Source organism: Fusarium phalaenopsidis (genome assembly GCF_050370095.1).
Source record: "Fusarium phalaenopsidis strain FUZ10S chromosome Unknown contig_32296, whole genome shotgun sequence".
NCBI lineage: Eukaryota > Fungi > Ascomycota > Sordariomycetes > Hypocreales > Nectriaceae > Fusarium > Fusarium phalaenopsidis.
Window position 1 is genome coordinate 2,710,254 of NW_028145408.1, and position 19,645 is coordinate 2,729,898.

The 19,645-nt window shown below is 51.7% G+C and overlaps 12 protein-coding genes across 12 annotated transcripts; 8 read left to right on the forward strand and 4 right to left on the reverse strand.

Moving 5' to 3' along the window:
- Positions 1–162: 162 nt before the first annotated feature.
- Positions 163–1,708, reverse strand: LRP88_06424 (mevalonate kinase; the record flags this gene model as incomplete). Its single annotated transcript, XM_083242963.1, has 2 exons — positions 163–1,446; positions 1,505–1,708. 2 exons carry the CDS (start codon positions 1,706–1,708, stop codon positions 163–165), a joined length of 1,488 nt encoding a protein of 495 aa, XP_083101899.1.
- A 1,742-nt stretch (positions 1,709–3,450) lies between these two features.
- On the forward strand, positions 3,451–3,882 carry LRP88_06425 (Glyoxalase/Bleomycin resistance protein/Dihydroxybiphenyl dioxygenase; the record flags this gene model as incomplete). The annotated part of the gene is made up of 1 exon (XM_083242964.1): positions 3,451–3,882. One exon carries the CDS (start codon positions 3,451–3,453, stop codon positions 3,880–3,882), a length of 432 nt encoding a protein of 143 aa, XP_083101900.1.
- A 324-nt stretch (positions 3,883–4,206) lies between these two features.
- On the forward strand, positions 4,207–4,833 carry LRP88_06426 (uncharacterized protein; the record flags this gene model as incomplete). Its single annotated transcript, XM_083242965.1, has 1 exon — positions 4,207–4,833. The coding sequence occupies one exon, from the start codon at positions 4,207–4,209 to the stop codon at positions 4,831–4,833; it is 627 nt and encodes a 208-aa protein (XP_083101901.1).
- A 187-nt stretch (positions 4,834–5,020) lies between these two features.
- LRP88_06427 (60S ribosomal protein eL38) lies at positions 5,021–5,455 on the reverse strand (the record flags this gene model as incomplete). The annotated part of the gene is made up of 4 exons (XM_083242966.1): positions 5,021–5,067; positions 5,122–5,250; positions 5,320–5,353; positions 5,426–5,455. The coding sequence occupies 4 exons, from the start codon at positions 5,453–5,455 to the stop codon at positions 5,021–5,023; spliced, it is 240 nt and encodes a 79-aa protein (XP_083101902.1).
- A 478-nt stretch (positions 5,456–5,933) lies between these two features.
- LRP88_06428 (uncharacterized protein) lies at positions 5,934–6,394 on the forward strand (the record flags this gene model as incomplete). Its single annotated transcript, XM_083242967.1, has 4 exons — positions 5,934–5,969; positions 6,051–6,063; positions 6,125–6,261; positions 6,311–6,394. 4 exons carry the CDS (start codon positions 5,934–5,936, stop codon positions 6,392–6,394), a joined length of 270 nt encoding a protein of 89 aa, XP_083101903.1.
- Positions 6,395–6,991: 597 nt separating this feature from the next.
- On the forward strand, positions 6,992–8,323 carry LRP88_06429 (uncharacterized protein; the record flags this gene model as incomplete). The annotated part of the gene is made up of 1 exon (XM_083242968.1): positions 6,992–8,323. One exon carries the CDS (start codon positions 6,992–6,994, stop codon positions 8,321–8,323), a length of 1,332 nt encoding a protein of 443 aa, XP_083101904.1.
- A 621-nt stretch (positions 8,324–8,944) lies between these two features.
- Positions 8,945–10,047, forward strand: LRP88_06430 (2-nitropropane dioxygenase; the record flags this gene model as incomplete). Its single annotated transcript, XM_083242969.1, has 2 exons — positions 8,945–9,385; positions 9,436–10,047. The coding sequence occupies 2 exons, from the start codon at positions 8,945–8,947 to the stop codon at positions 10,045–10,047; spliced, it is 1,053 nt and encodes a 350-aa protein (XP_083101905.1).
- Positions 10,048–10,718: 671 nt separating this feature from the next.
- Positions 10,719–11,762, forward strand: LRP88_06431 (uncharacterized protein; the record flags this gene model as incomplete). The annotated part of the gene is made up of 1 exon (XM_083242970.1): positions 10,719–11,762. One exon carries the CDS (start codon positions 10,719–10,721, stop codon positions 11,760–11,762), a length of 1,044 nt encoding a protein of 347 aa, XP_083101906.1.
- Positions 11,763–12,509: 747 nt separating this feature from the next.
- On the reverse strand, positions 12,510–14,097 carry LRP88_06432 (uncharacterized protein; the record flags this gene model as incomplete). Its single annotated transcript, XM_083242971.1, has 2 exons — positions 12,510–13,725; positions 13,778–14,097. The coding sequence occupies 2 exons, from the start codon at positions 14,095–14,097 to the stop codon at positions 12,510–12,512; spliced, it is 1,536 nt and encodes a 511-aa protein (XP_083101907.1).
- Positions 14,098–14,966: 869 nt separating this feature from the next.
- On the forward strand, positions 14,967–16,481 carry LRP88_06433 (uncharacterized protein; the record flags this gene model as incomplete). The annotated part of the gene is made up of 1 exon (XM_083242972.1): positions 14,967–16,481. One exon carries the CDS (start codon positions 14,967–14,969, stop codon positions 16,479–16,481), a length of 1,515 nt encoding a protein of 504 aa, XP_083101908.1.
- A 157-nt stretch (positions 16,482–16,638) lies between these two features.
- On the reverse strand, positions 16,639–17,111 carry LRP88_06434 (uncharacterized protein; the record flags this gene model as incomplete). The annotated part of the gene is made up of 2 exons (XM_083242973.1): positions 16,639–16,888; positions 16,936–17,111. The coding sequence occupies 2 exons, from the start codon at positions 17,109–17,111 to the stop codon at positions 16,639–16,641; spliced, it is 426 nt and encodes a 141-aa protein (XP_083101909.1).
- Positions 17,112–19,089: 1,978 nt separating this feature from the next.
- On the forward strand, positions 19,090–19,381 carry LRP88_06435 (uncharacterized protein; the record flags this gene model as incomplete). Its single annotated transcript, XM_083242974.1, has 2 exons — positions 19,090–19,130; positions 19,180–19,381. The coding sequence occupies 2 exons, from the start codon at positions 19,090–19,092 to the stop codon at positions 19,379–19,381; spliced, it is 243 nt and encodes an 80-aa protein (XP_083101910.1).
- Positions 19,382–19,645: the final 264 nt, after the last annotated feature.

Here is a 19,645-nt window from a genome sequence, read left to right on the forward strand (position 1 = left end):
CCAAGCGCGTCCCTACCCTTCCCTACCAACTCGCTTTCCTCTAGACTTTTCCCAATTCATGACGGACGTCACCTGGCTCGTAGCCATATAGTACATAGAGCGACAAACTCTTTGAGGTAAGGTGATATAAGACGCCCTGTCTCATGGTATCAAGGGAGTGTTTCACCGGCTCTCGACCCGCCAGAACTTCCATCCCTCCCGTTCTCCAGTGTCACCGTGGACACCTACGAGCTTTTCAACTCCTTCAGTACCTTCAGCGTTGAGGAATTTCTCCAGGTCAATCTCCATACCACCTTCATCGTCCTCCACGGTGCCATTCTTGAGGACGGCAGGCCACAACACACCAACGCCGTCACCACCCAAAGTGGTCTCGAACTTGGCGTAATTCTCATCCTCAAGCTGCTCTTCCAGCTTGTGCAACTTCTCTGCAGGCGCATCGGGTCGGAGAAGTGTAATAGAGCAACCGCCACCACCGGCACCAGTAAGCTTGGTCCACCCGATACCCTCGTGATCCACAAGTTCTCGTACTCGTTCCAGACGAGGGTGAGAGACGCCAAGCGACACAAGCAGACCATGGTTGATAGTCATCAGCTCACCAACCTTAGTAAGGCACTCCTCTGACTCATTATCAAAGTGAATGTCCTCAATCAAGTCGGCAGCAGTATTCGTGACTCTATCCATAGCATCCAGGATAGTTCCAACAAGCTTGGGGTGAGCTTGCTTAAGCTTTGCTACCTTTCCCACCTCGTGCGCAGTCGATTTAGCTTGTCTAGTGTCTACCAGCAAAAGAGGCAGCTCGGGGAAATCCCAGAGTGGTCTAACAGACGGCGGCTTGGAGTAGTCGGTACGTTGAAAGACCACAGCCTTGCCCTGTGTGGCTACAGTGTTGTCCACACCCGAGGGGTTACCGTGGATACACATTTCCGACACAAAGGCCCATCTGTTGATTCTCTCCACCTGAAGTCGAGCCTCATCTGGGGGCTGATCTGGGTGAGGGCCGGACAAGGTGCGTAGTTGTAGAAGAAGCGCAGCCGAGAGACAGACTGAGATGGATGCGCTGCTACCCAGGCCAGCACCAATTGGTATTGTCGATCGTAGAGTATAAAGACAGGCGGGGAAAGAAGGCCATCCTAGCGAGAGGAAGAGGTAGAGGAATGCAGATGCTGAACTGCGGTGTACTCGGCGGATTTCTTCTGGGCGATCGGGGGAGACGACGTTGATATGTGGCTGAAGGGCGGCGACAAGATCGGGGTCGAGTTCGGTGACGAGAGAGTAGTATGACTTCTTCTTGGACGGTTGCTGGAACGTCTGCCATGGCAGCTCGTCAATGTTCCAGGTGTGAACCAGATCGATATCTGGGAATCGTAGAGAAACGGTGCGCTTCGACTTGGACAGGGTGGTGACGTGAAGGTATGATCGCAGCGAGATGGCTGCAGCGATGGCGGCCTATGCACCAATGGCAACGTGAGCATGCAATTGACGTTGTAGGGGGCGAGTATCATACCTTGCCATGGACGACAGAGTGCTCACCAAAGACAATCACCTTTCCTGGGGCCGAAACCATGAAAGGAGGTGCCATGGGGCTAGACATCTTGCGGTCCAACCTACGTCGGACGGCTGCAGAGCCATTGCTGGAATCACCTGAGAATTCGGAACCCGAATCGGAGACATTGGCAGCGGAATGGCTCCCGTTGTGTCCGTTGATCATGACCGAGGGCATCTCAACGTCAATTGAGAGAGTCGCGCGTCTCGTATCTTGGCGTCGAATCGCAAACGCCAACAAGGTCAGCGTCGTGGGTGTACCTTGTCAATGGTGGGCAGTCTGTGCGAGGGGGGAGCTCTTCCAGTATGTTGCGACGCCGAGAATACGGTTGTAGATGGATAGGTAGGCGAAGAGATGGCGTCAATATCGAAAGATGAGGAGCGACAAGAGTAAGGATCAGAGTTGAAAATGGTCAGGTAATTAGAGGTTGTCGCGTTGTTGTTTGATTGTTTAGGTGTTGTTCGCTTCAGGGGTGGTAGAAAAGAGTCTAGAGCGGGGGTGTAATAATATGGGATGAGATGGGAAGCTCAAGCTAAAGTCTTGGAGTAAAGAGGCTCGAATTCGGATACGGTACGGGCAGTAACGGGCTCGCACCCCAACAAATGCAAGCCAAAGACGCAAATGAACGGGTAATTTGGATCCAATCGTAGGTAGCGTCACGGAAAGAGCGTTAGTTGCAGTCCCAGATAATGCCCATGGGTGCCATGCGATGTGATGCGTGTGATGGATGCGAATGCGGATGCGGATATGTGTGTATGATGCGCAAAGCAGTCAATGTTTTAACAAGAGACTCCCCCCCGCACTTTCAGCTTGTACCTGGATCACCGTACCTGCCTTTTGGCACACTTGTCAGACGAGCTGCCAGCCCAGTCAAACACAAGTGGATGCAGCAAGATGGTGACGGCGTCGTCCGGAATAGGCAAGGGTCCGGATGTGTGTGGCCGATGATGCAGGCGTTTTGATGGCGGCTACAACGCTCAGACGGAGTGACGGGACTTGACTGGAGGAGGCTAACGTAGCAAGAGGCTGGGTAAACTGACTTAGTACATGTACTGTAGATGCAGACGAAGTGTGTGAGAGGAGTGAGGTCGTCTCAACAATCACTGTCGAGTCCAGCCGTGTGTTGTAATGATAGACCGCCAATTGGAAGACGCCAAAAGGCGGTCTAGGGGACAAGTGCTTCGCTTTTATCTGGCATCTCCAACCCACCACCACCAACAAGGCTGCGTGGGACTTACATGCCGGGGGTACTCGTCACACGGGATCGTCCGCGATTTGTCGATTCGTAGGTACACCAGGGGACCGGATGCACCAACCGAGAGGGGAAGCAAACAAAGAAGCAACGAGCAGCAATCAATATGGAGCACAGATCAGACGGTGCAGGGTCTACAAACGAAGGGAGAACGGCGAGTCCCGGGCTTTGAGGGAGCCCGATGTTGAGAAATAGGACAGAAATTACTCGAGGGGGCGCGTGATGGATGACGATGACGATAATTGCTATCGAGGACGACAACGGTAGGACGAGACAAACTGGCGTGTGACAGCTCTCAGATTGTCAAGGGAGATCCTGGTTGGTTGCTGGTCTACAGGGGATTAATCTTGTATTTAGTCCTTGCTTCAGCTCCAGCCGCAGCACAGACAAGACACCATGGCTACCTGAGCCTCCATCTTCTTCGTCAATCAATGGCAAATAGTTACCAAACGCCGGCAATTACGTCGCAGAAGAGGCGTAGCTAGTTTTATGTGACGACAAGAGTAAAATGCCAGTGCCTGCAGTTGCAGTGCACACCTGCAGATGTAACGGAATTTGCGTATCCGTATCCGTATCGTTTTTTGGTGGCTTCTTAGTGGACAACACCACATCTCCTCCTTTCACCTCAAGAGTGAGCCATCAAGACGACGAAAAAATGTCTGGAACGCCCGCACCCGTCGCTTCGGCTTGGAAAATCATTCCAACCTTTGAGTCTGATGACATAGCGAGGACTCTTGAGTTTTATGTTGGCACCCTTGGCTTCACGCTTGCCAGCACCAAGCCGGAGGATGGTGACCCAAGCCTCTTTACCTTTTGCTCCATCTTTGCAGGTGAAAAGGCTGCGGCCAACATCTACTTCTTCAAGCCCAGTGGACGTTCTGCCAATCCTAGTTCAGCATACATCGCCTTGGGCACCACACAGCTCGACCAGCTCCACGACTCTCTCAAAGCCCGGGATGATGTCGAGTTTGCAGACGAGATACAGGATCAACCCTGGGGCTTCCGACAATTCGCCATCAAGGATCCAGATGGAAACACGCTGACGTTCTTCAAGTACTTGGAAGGGGGTAATCCAGGCGATGAATGAGTCGAGGTGTTTAGTATCATGGATGACACGGAGCACTGTGCAACTCGGCCGAGTCTCAGCCACGGTCTGTACGAAGTCATCCGCCACATCATGAGCCACGCTGGTGATGCTCTTAGTCAAGGATCATCAACGACAAGCCTTGGGGATTACGAATGCCACGGCAACCTGATCATCATGTGTTGGTTGATGACGGGGACAATATTCGATACCCCTGTGTTAACGTCAGTGGGGATGCCTAATTGCCGCACCCTTTGACAACCAGTTGCCACCTCTTGAATCACCTTGACTCTCTTGTATCAACTCATTCACACCAAACCAGCCATCATGCCCGTCAACGAATTTGCTCTCCTTCAGCTAAAAAGCGACTACGACGAGGACAAGTTCCTCCAACTCCTCAAGGCAGGCCAGGCCAACCAGGCTCAGTGGATCCGCGAGCATCAACCCCATCTCCTCGAGGGAAAGGCATACACCAACCCAAGCAACTTTTACCTTCAAAAGTCCGACCCGCCATATCTTGTCATCACCGCACCATGGGACTCTCCTGAGGGTCATGGAGAATGGATCCAGAGCGATGTGAACAAGTCTGCCATGGGTGGTCTTCTTGAGTTCATCGCTGAAGGCCCCGACGGAGTTGTGCTCTTCCATATGAAAGCTGCCGGCAGTGAAGATGAAGTTCGAGGCGACCTCCTTGTCCAAGGATCCTTCAATATTTGGAGAATTTCGGTCGACTCTGAACAGAAGGAGAAGCTGCAAGAGCTGTACCGCAGCGTGGAGCTTCAGATTGGCAACACAAACCCTAATCAGAGGGTCTGGGGAGGATGGAAAGTTGAAGAGGGCGAAAAAGAAGAATTGGTCGTCTTCTCCCAAAACGTGAAAGAGGATGTGCTATCCCCTCTAGCCCAGGTTCCAAACGTTCAAATCCGTCGTTACGAGGTCCAGTGGCTCCTGTAATTAGCAGATCCAAACCATCACAGCAGGAACACCAGGTCGACGTCGTGACTCGAATCGATCTTTTTACTTTTTGGACTCTATCCGAGTATCCTCCTTTCAGAGCACATGAAATGCAAGGTATCCCGAGACGCCCATTCGTGCATGTGAATCCTCCCACACCCAAAGTAACCCTTTTCAAACCATCTTCTTAAGCAGACTTCTTGCTCTTCTTGGAGACGTCGGTGAGCTGGAGGGCTGGAAAGCTGCGTCAGTACGATTACTCCCATTGTGAGCGTGGAGGGCGCATACTGGGGGGAAGGCTCTGCTTAAGCTTCTCGGCCTTGTCGTTGTCCTTAAGCACCAAGGTGTAGAGGTGCTTCTGGCATCGGACCTTGAACTTGACGTTGTTGGTCTTCTTGCTCTTCTTGATCCGCGCGGCTGTGGATGAATGTTAGAAATCGACTCTCGTTTCGTTGGACTCTCGTGGAAGGTATCGTCAAGACGTACACGAAGCGTCGTTCCGACGGCAGATCTCGATGAACTGGTGCAAATTCAGTCAGCATTTCCGCAATTCAATCGCGGGCGAAAAGCCCCTGTGTTTTCTCTCCCGTACCTTCTTGATATCAGCGACCTCCTGAGGCATTTTGGCGGTGGTTCGATGCGACGTTCTTGAACAAGAAGATTGTCAAAGGCTCGGATGTGCGATTTCGATTAGATTTTGGAGGAATTCATTTTTGTGCGTTGATTTTCGCGGGGGGGAGCGATGGGCGATACGCACGGACCACCTTGCGGTTTTCGGGAAAGCAGAGGGCCGACCCAGAGCTTCAGCCAATGTGGCGTCGAAGATGGGACATGGGAGGCGTCATCGTCGAGGGTGTGGCGCAGGCTGCCAGCTTTCATGGTAGGAGGTGTCACTAATGGCCACCTTTCACTGCCTTGGGTTGCCTGTTTTGATAGGCATTTTACATTATCTCAAATATCTGAGACTTTCCTCTTCTTTTCTACTGTACCTTTGATAATTTCGGGTCGTCTTGCTGTCTTCAAGTACCCTCTCCATCTAGCTCCTAGCTTCCCCTCAACACCGACACACATCACGATCAACCCATAACAATACGTTCAAGATGTCTACTCGTATGGATAAAATGATGAAATCCCAGGTATGTAGCTGAATTCACTTGCACACCTATAACCTTTCTCTTCATTTTGTTACCACTTACACTATACTAACCGTCACGTAGAACATGGTGCTCGGTAAGTACCCTTACATCTACAGGGTATCCAACTCGATAACAAGAACACTCACATGCTTCAGCCTTTGGCGCCGCCGTCTGTATGGGAGCAGCATATGTCATTATGGGAAACAACGGGCAAGGTCTCTTTCCTGCCCCGGATCCCACAGGTGACCCGACTACATGGACGCGAGATGAGCTGCGCAGATGGCTTGCTGTGGTGAGTCGAATCTGGCTTCACCTGACAACTCACTCTGACCCAGTGATAGAGAAATTTGTGCCCGGCTGAGAGTGCCACTCAAGAGGAGCTCCTGGAAAGAGTTCAGGCAAACATGCGCATCCTGAGAAAGTAAATATTTGGCTTAAGATGGTTTCAACGGTTATGTGTTTATGGTTCCACCACCACGGTCGCATGGGTCACAAGATGTCTCGGCGGCAATCTTTACTTTGTTTCGTACCACGGTTACCCTTTAAAGAGACTGACTTTTAAATACATTCCAACAAAAGCCAAAATAAAGATTGATTACTCGAAGTCCAAGAAAAAGACCAAGACCAGCCCCAGTGGATCTGATCAGTGGTTCCTCAGCCCCAGCCACGCAGACGACCAGATCTGGGTACCACTCAATCAAACCCAACCACCCAACAAGCTGTTAGTCGTCTCACCTTGCCGCACGTGCCACCAACAAGCCGCTGTCTCGTCTCGCACTGTAAGCCGTCCTGCAGCCGTCAACCTCGATCCCTTGTCTTGTCGCATCCATCCTGCTTCAACCTCACGTTACAGATTATTTTGCTACAGATTGCGCCAGAATCGGCTCTTGCGACCATGTCTCCCTCTTGAATCCTCTTGCAGGTCGTTTCCATTTAATTTTCTAGAATCTCGACCTCCCGATCAAGGACACTGCTCTCTCAGCGCTTCTGATGTTTGCGACGTCATATTCATCATCTAGACAATGGCATTCCTCGAGGATCCGCGCCTGCGCCAACGCTGGAACCAAATCACCCACGATGCCGAAGCGGTAACCGAGAATGCTGCAGCCGGCATCTGGTCTTTTCAGCATCACTACATCAATCCCTGCTTCTCATCGCTCGCAAACTCGTTTGAACAATGCACGGCTGTCTGCCTTGGCGACCCAGAGGAGCGCTTACGTAGGCGCAGGGAACGAGAGCGCACTCGGGGGAGGGCAGAATATAGCTTCGACTTTTACGACGATTGGTACGAGGATGAACAGAATGGGAGTTTGTTTGGGACTTGGGGAAATGAAGACTGGGAGAGACTGCTGGCAGGGACCGGCAGCCAACGAAGGAATACTGGAGAGACTGTGGAACAACCACGGAGGAAGCGAGGCATGAGCTACGGTACGCGAGGCGGACGACGGAAACCTAGCGAGAACGACGACCCGACCGTTATACCCAGTACCCAACCGATTGGGTTCCTAAGCAAACTGCCCTGGAAGATGGGCGGTACTCTGCGATACAAACCTAGCGCGGCAGATCTGCAAGACCACCCACAGAGACACGGCGAAGGCGAGGCAGAGCCGTTGCTTGGCTCCGATGAAGACCACGACCATGGAAATCTGCCTACGACTAGGAAACGAAGCGGGACGACAGGGTCGGGAGATACATCGGATTCTTATCGATCAAGAGGTGATCTATTCCCGAGTGACGGTGAAGGCGAAGAGGATGCAATTCCACTTGATGACGAGGTGACATACGATATGGTGAGGAAGGACGACAGGAGTAGTGGGCGAAGTGGTGGAAGTGGCCGAAGCGCGAGAGCGATTGGCAAGGGAAAGCGACCGGCAATTGGGCTGGCTGGTTCAAGGACTGTCTCAAGGACGACATTGGTGTCTGTTGCGTCGAGAGATTCGTTACGGATGGGTCGCCGATCCACGTCGTTTCTCGCTGGCTCTGACATTGATGACGTACCGTCTCTGCAAGATCTGGAGCGAGAAGAGCAGATGCTGCAAGAGGAGGAAGATGAAGAAGTAGCAAGGAAGAAAGAGGCTGCTGCACAACTTGCGGCTGAGATGGGCCTTGCAGGGACAAGTCCTGGTATACAATCGGTGCCTGAACCCAAGCCCGAGGTGGCAGAGGATGAGGTTTACGAAGGCGACCCCGGCAAGAATGTTTCTGGAGAGCCTATGGAGGAGGTCAGCAACGAACTTCATGTGCCCAAGACACGTGGAGCGGAGGATGTAGCAAGGAGCCCGAAGGCATCACCAGGCGCAAAACCGCCAGAGAACCCGGCGTTTGTGCCAGCGCGTTTACCACACTTTCAATGAGAAGATGATCAGTTTGTGATGGAAGGGCATGAAGGGCATGCATGCAGCTTGAAGCAGCGCGGAGTCATGGGAGATTTTGATGCGAGCGAGGCGAGCGCTGTTTACTGATGACGAGTCTCAACCTGGGCTGTAAGACTAATGAAACGCGGTAATGACCCATACCGGTTCTGACCACGACGATTTGAAGTATGTATGATACCAACTTGAGAAGGATGGGAACTTGGCAGTTATGACTGGGTCTGTCATTGGCAAAGAGAAAGGGAAAGACAATTGTAGATGTAGCAACATTGGGCATTTGACGTTCCTCACATGACTTGCACGGTCTTTCATATCAGCTTCGAGTTGATTCTAGGCAATGATCCTCATTCTGGATCGATCACCATGTGAATGAAGTGCTCCCCAATGCGGAAATGCCTCGGGCTTGAGCCGACCTCCCCGCATACAACCCCGGTTGATCAAGGTAAAGCCGGATCCCCCGCAAACCGGGTATTACTTGTACCCCGGAGGCTGGGAAGAGGCTGAGACAGTAAATAAGACGTTTCTCCTTTGTTATTACCTGAACCTTTTTATCTCCTGGACTGATTTGGTGATCGAGAAGTTATCACTTACACCACCTTCACCATGACGACACCAGGTCCCATTACAACACCTCTCACCTCCCTGCTGGGCATCCAGCACCCCATCGTCCTCGCCGGCATGGCCAGGACATCAGGAGGGCGACTGGCCGCTGCCGTCTCCAACGCCGGCGGACTGGGGGTCATCGGCGGCTTCATGTACACGCCCGACCAGCTCCGCGAGATCATCGCCGAGATGAAGGCCAACTTCTCACGACCTGACCTGCCGTTTGGCGTCGACCTCGCGCTTCCTCAGATCGGCGGAAACGCGCGAAAGACGAACCATGATTACACGGGTGGAAAGCTGGATGAGCTGATTGATATCACTATTGAGAGCGGTGCCAAGTTGTTTGTTAGTGCGGTTGGTGTGCCGCCGAAGGAGGTTATCGAGAGGCTTCATGACAAGGGGATTTTGGTCATGAATATGGTTGGACATCCAAAGCACGCAGTGAGTTTGGTCGAGGCACTTGATTGCTGTTCGCTAACGCAGCTTGCTAGGTGAAAGCGCTTGAGCTTGGTGTCGACATGGTCTGCGCGCAAGGCGGCGAGGGAGGCGGCCACACAGGCGACGTTGCCAACTCGGTCCTCATCCCTGCTGTTGCAGACGTGGCAGCCAAGTATCACCCTCCTCTTCTCAAGGGTCTTCCTGCGCTGGTGCTCGCGGCTGGTGGCATTTCGTCTGGACGCAGCCTGGCGAGTTCGTTGATGCAGGGAGCAGCAGGTGTTTGGGTTGGCACACGGTTTGTGGCCTCTGTTGAGGCGGGATGCAGTGAGGAGCACAAGAACGAGGTTGTTTCTTGTGGCTTTGATGAGACTCAAAGGACCCTTGTGATATCTGGAAGGCCGCTGAGGATGAAGACGAATGAGTATATCCGGAAGTGGCACGACAAGCCCGAAGAGATACGGCAGCTCTGCGACAAGGGAGTAGTACCTCTCGAGAACGACCTGGACGAGGGAGCGGATGTAGACTTGCCTTATCTCATGGGGCAGGTTGCTGGTGCCATCACGAGCGTGCAGCCGGCTGGGGAGATTGTCGATGAGATGGTCAAGGAGGCGGTTGAGATGCTGAAGCTAGGAGGGACGTATCTGACGGCCAAGCCAAGGCTGTGATGATGTGCTGAATATGAGATGAGGTGAGAGAATTTACCTAAAGCGGTGTTTACCGGTTATTATTAGTATTGTCTGAATCAACGTCAGTGAATCACTGTTGGCCACTATTAGTCGCAAAGCACCCCAGACTGCCAAACAATCATTCACAATACGAACCAACTCGCTTAGCCCTCGAGCCTAGACCGACGGTGATTCAAACACCGTCCAGTCTTTCATTGTTCATCCAGTCCTGCATGTTATTCACAAATAGTGAGGCACGGTTCAATGGAGGGCAAACGTTATGAGACGAAACCACTGCAGCCCACGGACCCTTTTGGGTCTATTCTTAATCACTTGCAGAAGTGTGACTATAAATGAGTTGATCTAAACCTGCACTTTGGCTTTTTGCTTTTGGTCTTGAGAGTTTCCTTTTGCGTCGCAGGCTTCTCCTCGATTAGGCTTGAGCTGTCTTGATACTCCTTTGGCTCATTCAACTTGGTCTTTTGTTCACTTCGAATCATTGAGGAAACTTCATTCAACTCTTGGTCTTGTTTCTATTATCGACTTGTAAGCACGTTAGCTACAGACTTGGTTGCTGGGATACAACTTGCAGACATCAACAACTCGCTACTCTTAACAACTTCGCACAAACAATCCAATACTCATCGAGGCTTGCATCATCGAGTCGAAACATGTCCAACTCACAGGAACCTGCCTGGTCCAGCCAGGAAGGTCTCTTCTCAGGGGAAAGCCAATCACATATTCCCCCCTTTCGCTGCGGACACCTCCGAGCCCAAGCCCCAGAAGGTCTAGACAATGTCCTTCCAGCCATCGACCCCAGAAACTCTTTCCGATTCAACAAGAGACCAACAACTGATTACGTGCTGGTTGCTCTCGACTTTGAACACCTCTGCAAGACAAAGATTGGCCGCTACGCCGACGGAACTCGATACCGCTACAGCCCCCTCACCGAAGCTGGCGTTGCATACCTCGACATGAGAAATGTCCTGTACAAGAAGGGACGTTGGACCATGCCTGGTGACCGTGGACACTCTTGGTTCAAGCTCATGACGCCTCTTCACTACATCGTCGAGGAGTACAAAAGCCACTGGGGCCATCTCTGCAAGTCTGACTGGCTTCACGTCGAGCCATACATGTTTGCCTTTGGCAAGTCCAAGATTGTCAAGGAGAGCGAGCTCGGGTACAGGCTCTACAGACTGTTCATGGGACTTCGAAAGATGAACCGTCGAAGGGATGAGATTCGACACAACCGACTCCGCGAGATCATCTTTCTCACTTTTGACTCGAGTCCTGTTGAGAACACCCTTAGTCGACTGGGACTGGGATGGCTCGCGGAGCCAAACATTAAGATTTGGGATGTTCAGAGGGATATGCAGCTTGAGCTGCGCTTCAACTGGCCCAAGATGCGATTCGAGTACGTCATGGAGAGTCTCGGTCTCCGGTTCGAAGACAATCGATTTGGAAACCTGTCCCACTGCGCGGGGAACGCTGCTGTTTTCACGATTCAGATCTTTCTTGCTCTTTTCTACAAGGATGAGGAGCAGAGCGTTGCGTTTGCGGCGCGCGAGCCCATGTCTTGGCTGCGGTTCACTTGGGTTGGACATGCTCTCGATCAGACCAACATTGCTCCTGGGGATACGCCTAGACGTCGGGAGGAGAGTCAGATGAATCGACATGATGTGCCTCAGAAGAGAGATGAGAATGCGTTTCACTGAAAGACTTGCTGACGGGCTACAGCATCGTCATGGCTGCCGGTATTGGGATTTGGTCAACATGCACGGGACAGAGGAAGTGCTGATGATGGTTCAATGAGAGAAGACCTTTGTTACTTGTCATGGAAACGGAAAGCTGTTTTGGAACATGGCTTGCTGAAGGCATGAGGGTGTTGATTGGGCTCACCTTGTTAACTGACGTTAGTAACTGCATTGCCAAGCATTGGCTGTATTATCGCCGCATTTTCTCTGATAGAACATTTTAATAAACAGTTTGTTATTCACACATGCCTTCATTTCTTGTTTTAAGAGAAGTGCTTGCGTTCTCATTGCATCAAAGGCTCGTAGGCCAAGGCAGCAGAAGCAAGCAACAAACACTATCATGTCCTTTCAATCTGAAAGCAGTCCCTAACAAAAAGCTCCCAATGGCGTCAAGGTCTGTAGTAGGAATGATTCGAGTCTTGTTCAGCACGGGGGTATAGAGTTAGTAGTGCCAATAATGCCCAGTTCGAGAAGTAAGGGGCATAGGTAGTTATTGATGATGGCGGGCTATATATAAGGAGTCCCTACCGAGCATCTTCAGAGCATAGAGACTCCTCAGCGGCTTCTTCTAAGCCTTCAATACCCCCTTCTAACTAAGCGATATAGTAGATAATGTGTAATTGCAGAGCTCTAACGCAGCCAAATGAGCTTTAGTTAAATTGGAGATACGAATGCAGAGGCAGCCCTGGCGAAACTTCGCGCCACCGCTTACTCTCGCAACAGACGTCTACGGTTAGGAACCTTGCACACCGGTTGCTGAACCAACCCTAGCCTCGAGATAGTCCCAGTAAGCGTCTCTACCGCTTTGAACCCGATGATGAAGTGATCAGGTAGAGCAAGTTCCTCGCACTCATCTCCCTCGGCCTCACCAAGTTGAACGTTTCCACCATCCGGGAATAGAAACTTGAGACCGATGATCCTTGGATAATCGACTGGGTTCTTCTCAGTTGTGACCACGATCCCTTTGAGCCAGCAATCGGTGGGTATGGCGACTCTGTTCTTCTTGACGGACCTGGAGGCTAGCCAGGGCACGTATTCAACTGCGATGCTCTTGAGCTCGCCCAGCGGGGTCCAGCTGACTTCAATATTGGGTCGAGTGGTGGGTAATTCGTCGAAATTGCGGAGAAGAAGAGTTTGTTCATGGATTGAGTGCTCCAACTCAACACAAGTCAGTGGTGCCATGGTCATTGATACGGCCTCCACAAGGGATGCAGGCTCTTTTGGTTGTCCTTGGCCCTCGTCTTCCTTGTAATCAAGATAGACATCGGCGATCCATTCGATGATATTCCACATGCGATATCGATTTGCGAGTGCCAGATGCTTCTCAGGACCATGTGTGAGAACCGCCCTCCAGATTCTCTTGTACAGGGTTTCCCAGTCGATGTGGTCGGCGAGGTCTTTGTCTATCCGAGGAAAGTCGTACAACCAGGGCAAATCCTGTTGGAATCTCAACTTCCAGAAGCTGTCTCTTAGTTCGAGGCGAGCTACGGCCCTCGAGGCTACCCTCCATGGCCAAGCATGCGGCATGACCATGTAGCTCATGATGTGTAGCAAGATTTCGGGCTGAAGCTTCTCAAAAGGGTCATTTCCGGGTTTGGTAGACTCTCGGATGGCTGGAGTTCTGTTCTGGTTTTCTGGAACGGGCTTGATCAGGGACTGATACCAGGCTTGAAGCTCAGGGCTCGAGCACGGGGAGAAGACAATGTGCTCGGCTCCTCGGGCAGAAGGCCAATACTGGTGATGATACTCTTCAACCCCTCCATAGGATATGTCCAGAGGTGCACCAGGTGGAGAGGAATACCTGTTGAACAGCTGGTAGAGGACTCTCGGGTCGATGGGCTTAGGGGTCAGGACTCTACGGAGCTGCTCGAAGCATGCGTCGTGCATGGGGTACCCGAGTGCCAAGTCGCCACCATCATCGTAGCTTGGGTGATGGTTAGATGGGCATGTTTGTGAGGAGGGCGTGGCGTACTCACGCTGATATCATGCCTCCCCCCTCTTCGGTGTCGAACTCGAAGGCTCCATGGTCCCAGTAGGTGGCTGGGATGAGGTGAAAGCTGCAAAGCGCATTAGTAGGAGCATCTAAGCAGGGGAGAGTGTCTTGCTCTTCATTTTCCGAGTCCCCATCTTCTGGGCTCCATGGGCCTACCAGAGTGCATTGTCCCAGCCAAAGAGTCTCCTCTTGGGTGATGACAGAGTGATCGTAGCAGTCCTCCTCTCCATCATCTTCGTCTTGCCACCAGAGCTCTCGTGTTACAGCACCGCAGAGTGCACACCAGGTATCCCGTCCACCCATGATGATGCTGCGGGCGACACCGGATAATTCTCAGCTCGACATTGGTCCCTATATATACTCAGTAGATGATGCTGCACGATGTTCACGGATTTGGAGCTGCCAACCTATCAGAGACTCGATAGGAAGCCATCGTCGCCTAAGCTAGGCATCGTGCTGACATTGAGGACTTTGGTCAGGCAGCCCTATGCAAGTGGGCTGTCTTTGTTGGCGATAATTGGATCCTCATCGACAGTGAAAAAAGCTGTTGATTGACTGATGCAGGCTACAGTACCCGAATAGAAGCTGGGACAGGACTTGGCATTGATCTTGTTTATGCTTCAACACGGCTTATACGAACGTCAGGTGAGCTCGCCAGCGAAACCCGATCTATTTCCACTGCTTCATCGCCATTGGTGTTTATTCGAGGAGGCATCCGAGTGAGGCGGTGATGGACTAGCCCAAAGCAATTCTCGCACCATGTAACCATCCCAACAGCCCTGTCAGCTAGAGCCGCGACATCCTTGGCCACCTCCAACAAGGCAGTGCAATTCAAAGATCACGCATGAAAGGGCCAAGAACCAATTAATTTAAAAAACAAAATGTGATCGGCAGAGTGTAGGGTAGTTGGTGATGGGGTCAAACCGAAAAATGTCCAAGCTTACGTATTTGACGTGGCGTATCTCTTGGCCGCTTTTCACCGATAACATGAGCTCATCAATGATTCAAATTAGACGCAACGTCTCTCGGATGAGTCGGATAATTCATCAACGGGCCGGTTGAATCTTTTAAAACTCTTTTTTTCACAGGAATTGACCTCCTTGTGGCTTCCCTCAACTTCAATCAAATCCTTCACAAGCAACACCATCTCATGACAACACCTCGGCTTTGCAATGGACGCTCATGATGCCGTCGTAAAGGGTGTTGCTGAACGGGTCAAGTACTTTCACAAGAGGCAGGAGCCTTTTCGATTATACCATGGATCGACAAACAGCACGCGTCAGTCGAACCGCCGCGTCGACAACACTGTTGACACGAGCAGTCTCAACCATGTCCTCGAGGTGAGGACGGATTCCAAGACGGTCCTCGTCGAGCCCAACGTCCCAATGGATGCTCTCGTCGACGCGACTCTGAAGCATGGGCTGGTGCCGCTTGTGGTCATGGAGTTTCCGGGAATCACCGTCGGGGGAGGATTTTCTGGTACCTCTGGAGAGAGCAGCTCGTTTCGCTACGGCGCGTTTGACGCCACCGTCAATTCGATCGAAATTGTCCTCGCCGACGGGACAATCACTCATGCGTCAAAAACAGAGAGACAGGATCTCTTCTGGGGCGCCGCATCGGCCTTTGGAACCCTTGGCGTCGTCACGCTGCTCGAGGTGCAGCTCAAAGAGGCCAAGAAGTACGTCGAGCTCAAGTACCGACTTGCGAGGGGCCCGGCGGAGACGGTCAAGATCATCAGGGAGGAGTGCAAGAAGCTCGAGAATGACTATGTCGATGGCATTGTCTACTCCAAGGACACGACTGTTGTGTGTGTTGGGCGCCTTGTTGATGATCTCCCCGTGAGCGCAAAGCCGATGCGTTTCTTCCGCCGGAAAGATCCGTGGTTCTATCTTCATGTTGAGACGGTCCGAGATGGCCTTCGACTTGGAATGGTTACGGTTGTTGCAGATTATATCCCGATAAAGGATTATCTCTTCCGGTACGATCGTGGAGGCTTCTGGGTTGCCAAGTATGCCTTCAAGTACTTTCTCACCCCTTTCAACCGCCTCACACGCTATGTCCTGGATTCACTACTCCGAGCCCGAGTCATGTACTCGGCTGGCCACAAGAGTAACCTCTTTGACTATTACATGGTTCAAGACGTTGGCGTACCATATCGAAGTGTTCAAGAGTTCCAAACCTGGCTCGACAAAGAATTCGGCATCTACCCCCTCTGGCTCTGTCCCCTACACGTCAAGCGCGACGACCCGGACTCGGGCCACGGCCTACACTCGGATTTCTCCAAACCCGGGGCGCCGGACCTGCTCAACTATGGAATCTGGGGCCCACTTCAAGGGAACCGAAGGGATGCGATCCGGCATAACCGAGCGCTGGAGCAAAAAGTGCAAGCATGCGGTGGCAAGAAGTGGCTATACGCGCACGCCTACTACACCGAGGACGAATTCTGGACGCACTACGACCGAGCTTCATACGAAGCGCTGAGGGCAAAGTACGGGGCTACCTACTTACCAACAGTGTACGACAAGGTCAAGGTGGACATCGAGGGGCCAGACAAGGTGATGCAGTCTACGGTGAGAACGAATTGGCCGTTTCAAGGACTGAGAGGTGTGTACAAGGCCTTAGCTGGAGGGGATTACCTATTGCAGAAGAAGAGCGGAGAGGCAGACGCTGGGAAGAAGCAAGATTGAGTAGACCTCAAGGCGTTGGAAGATATCTAGACTTGTCCATAATTAATTCATATTTACTTGTATATTATTTCTTCAGGAACCCGGCCCGGTAGCAATTTCGGTCCATGGGCCAGCCATAACAACGAAAAGATTTGTAAATGTTTTGGTCTATGCGGACTCATTCAGCTCTGAACCCGCCCATTCCACCGCCGCCCTTTCTTCCGCTGAGCTCAGTCAACGACTCAACCTCCTTGTCCTTGTACTTCGCGGCAAGGGACGGTCGTCCTGACGGCTGGGGGATGGAACCGATCTCTGTCGAGTTGGCGGCCCTCATGTCTCCCTCAAAGGTCCTCTCGACCTTGGGTTTTGCGGGGGATAGAAGGTAGAGACCTCCAAGAACAACGCCGGCAGCTCCCGCAATGGGGACCCTAGAATGTCAATACTTGTTAAGGGAGCTCAGAGACAGATTCTTTACCAATTGCGCTTCAAGGCCTCGGGGCCGCCCGGGTTTGGCGGTGGGGCTTGCTGGCCTCCCGGACCGCCGAGGGATCCCTCAGGGTGGATCGTTCCTGCGAAGCGGAACTGGGCAGGCCGGAGGAGTGGGGCCGCGAAAGGTCGGAGACCGGGTCTGAGCATTCTCACCAAAGTCATGATTGAATAGTTTCTGGATTTAATTGAACATTCAAGTAAATAAAGGGTAGAGAAAGCCCCTGGAGCTACAAGGGGAGCTTTCGGTTTTTAAGAGAGGGGAGCTCCTTGAACCTGATGACTTCTCAGATGATGATGGCATGACGTGTGGTGACCTATGATGGAACGGGAGCGGGTGATGTTGCCCCTTCCCCCGCGTTTGACGACGAATGGTTTGAGATCAAGGTTGAGCCTCACTGGCTGGCGATTGGACACAGGCAAGGGATCCTCGGCTGCGGGAGCTTGTTTTGGCGGGTGTAGCTGGGGGTGTTGTAGCTCGTGACTTATGCGCTACAACCTAAGTTCGGCTCGGGTTTCCTTAGATGTTTGGCGGTAAGGGATGAATGTGGTGATATTTTTTCCTTCAGAGGAGTTTGTTTGAAGGTTGCTTAGCCTTTAGAGGAGTCTGTTTGAAGGTTGCTTGGGGCATGTGTGGTGACATGGCCTTGGAAGGACTTCATCAGCATGTGATGGTTGTGGAGGGACCGGGAATTGCTACAACTTCCGTATGCGAAAGCCTGGGGAGAATATCTGGTGTCGAAATCAGGGTTCATGTTGGTACACAGCTATAAAAAGATCAACAAAATAAAGTTGAATGTGGCATCATGACATGTTCTTGGCAACATGTGAGTTGCCGGATTTTGAAGCAAACTGAGTTAGTTCTCTCTGATGAGGGTAGAAGTGTGAAGCAAAAATGTGCTTTCGAGCGCAAAGAAGGAAGCTATATCTCAACCGTGTTGCCCTGAATTTGATAGAGGCCTTGGACATTAATTCGCTGTAAAGTGCCTGGTCCTGTCGAGCCGGAGTAAGACTCGGCGTATTGTGGGGTTATCGGTCGAGAGTGGACCGGTGATTCCCGGCGCGGACCTACGATTGTAGACGGTCTTTCGGCGCTCAGGAAGGGGGCCTGCGTGCATGCTTACGGAAGAAGTTGCTTTGAATCTGGAGGACGAGGAAAAATATTACAAAGGTCAAATTGGCTGAATACCGCGGTTGGCTGGCCTATGGGCAATTGACGTGGCTCGTCGTCAGTCGTGCACCGTACCATTCGTTCGGAGACTCGCGACCGCGGAGAACGGCGGTTAGATGGGCAGCATAACCTAACATGTAGAAGAGTCATCAGGAGTAAAGAAAAAGGCCAGATTTCCAAGAGTTTAGAATGGCCGAGCCTCAAGCCGGGCCATCTGCTGATTTTCCGGCGAATTTTGGCGATAGTGGGTGGATCGGTAGACGCCGGGCCCGATCATCAGATGGTTTTTTTTTTGGCCACGACGAATTTGAGATTGTTGGTTATACCATCAACGTCAGTCGAGTCCGGGCGCATTCGGAAGGGAAGAGAGTAAGATGATGGGAATGTTGAAAGATGCAAGCAAACGTTTATTTACATGTATTTTATTGTTTGTACCTGGAGGGTGTAACTGAAGTTAGGTACTCTTCACTGCCTGTGTAGCGAGGTACATGCTGCTGAAGTACCGAGAGGCACCCGACATTCAGGTTACATATTACACCAGGGATGGTTACCATGATCTACGATTAATCTGATCTTGTAGATTTAATCAAGATGCAAGATCAAGACGACCGAATTGACCAATTAATTCGTTTCTTTCCCTGAGCATGTGGTGTTTATCCCAGCGACAAGCTTCCCCGGTATTGCCCGAAAAGGTTCATGGCCAGGGCTCGAGCATCACAGTGGCACCACCGAGCTTCAGAGTCGAACTATCGACACGCGACCAAGATTCATGACCGTACCATGGGCAAAAAGCTTCTTTTGCAACGGTATATAATCACTGGTTTCTCTCGTCTTGGGTCTCCTGATTCATCATCATCATCACTCAATCACAAGCATCCATTTGAGATCTTGACAACTACCACAATCCTTGTCTTCGACTACTGGTCACTTACACCACTTACACCAATCACAACACTACTCAAGACCTTCAAAATGGTTGCTGCTCCCATGATCAAGCCTTCTGCCGGCCCCAAGTAAGTTGCATCACTTCCTTCATAAAATTCCATCTCTAACAGCATCTAGGGCCCTCCCTCTTCTCCTCGTTGTCGGAAGCGTTTCCGTCGTCGGCACCTACGTCTCCTCCCAGCTCAGGACACAATCCCGCACTTTCGACCGGTACTTTAGCCAGTACAACAGCACCCAGAGCGAGGCGTCCCGGGCAAAGACCTTTGACGGTTCTGTTCCTGATCCTCGCACGAGCATCTTTAACATTCTCGGCTGGTGATTTTATGGAGTTTCTTGGATAAACGGATGGTGTTTCGGAAGGCAATCATAGCGTTGGGTTTTACTACACGAGGCACGGGTTAGAACAGCCTCGATGAATTGAGTAATTTTAAACTGTTAAACACGAACCGGGCATTTGGAATGAATGTGACACCCGAGGCGATTAACATTTATAACCATAAAAGAGAGTTGCTGCCATGTCTCAGGGCTGGAAGCGAGCTTCGGTACTGTACTGCACCCCTGATCAGGGTGGGAGGGTACTTCG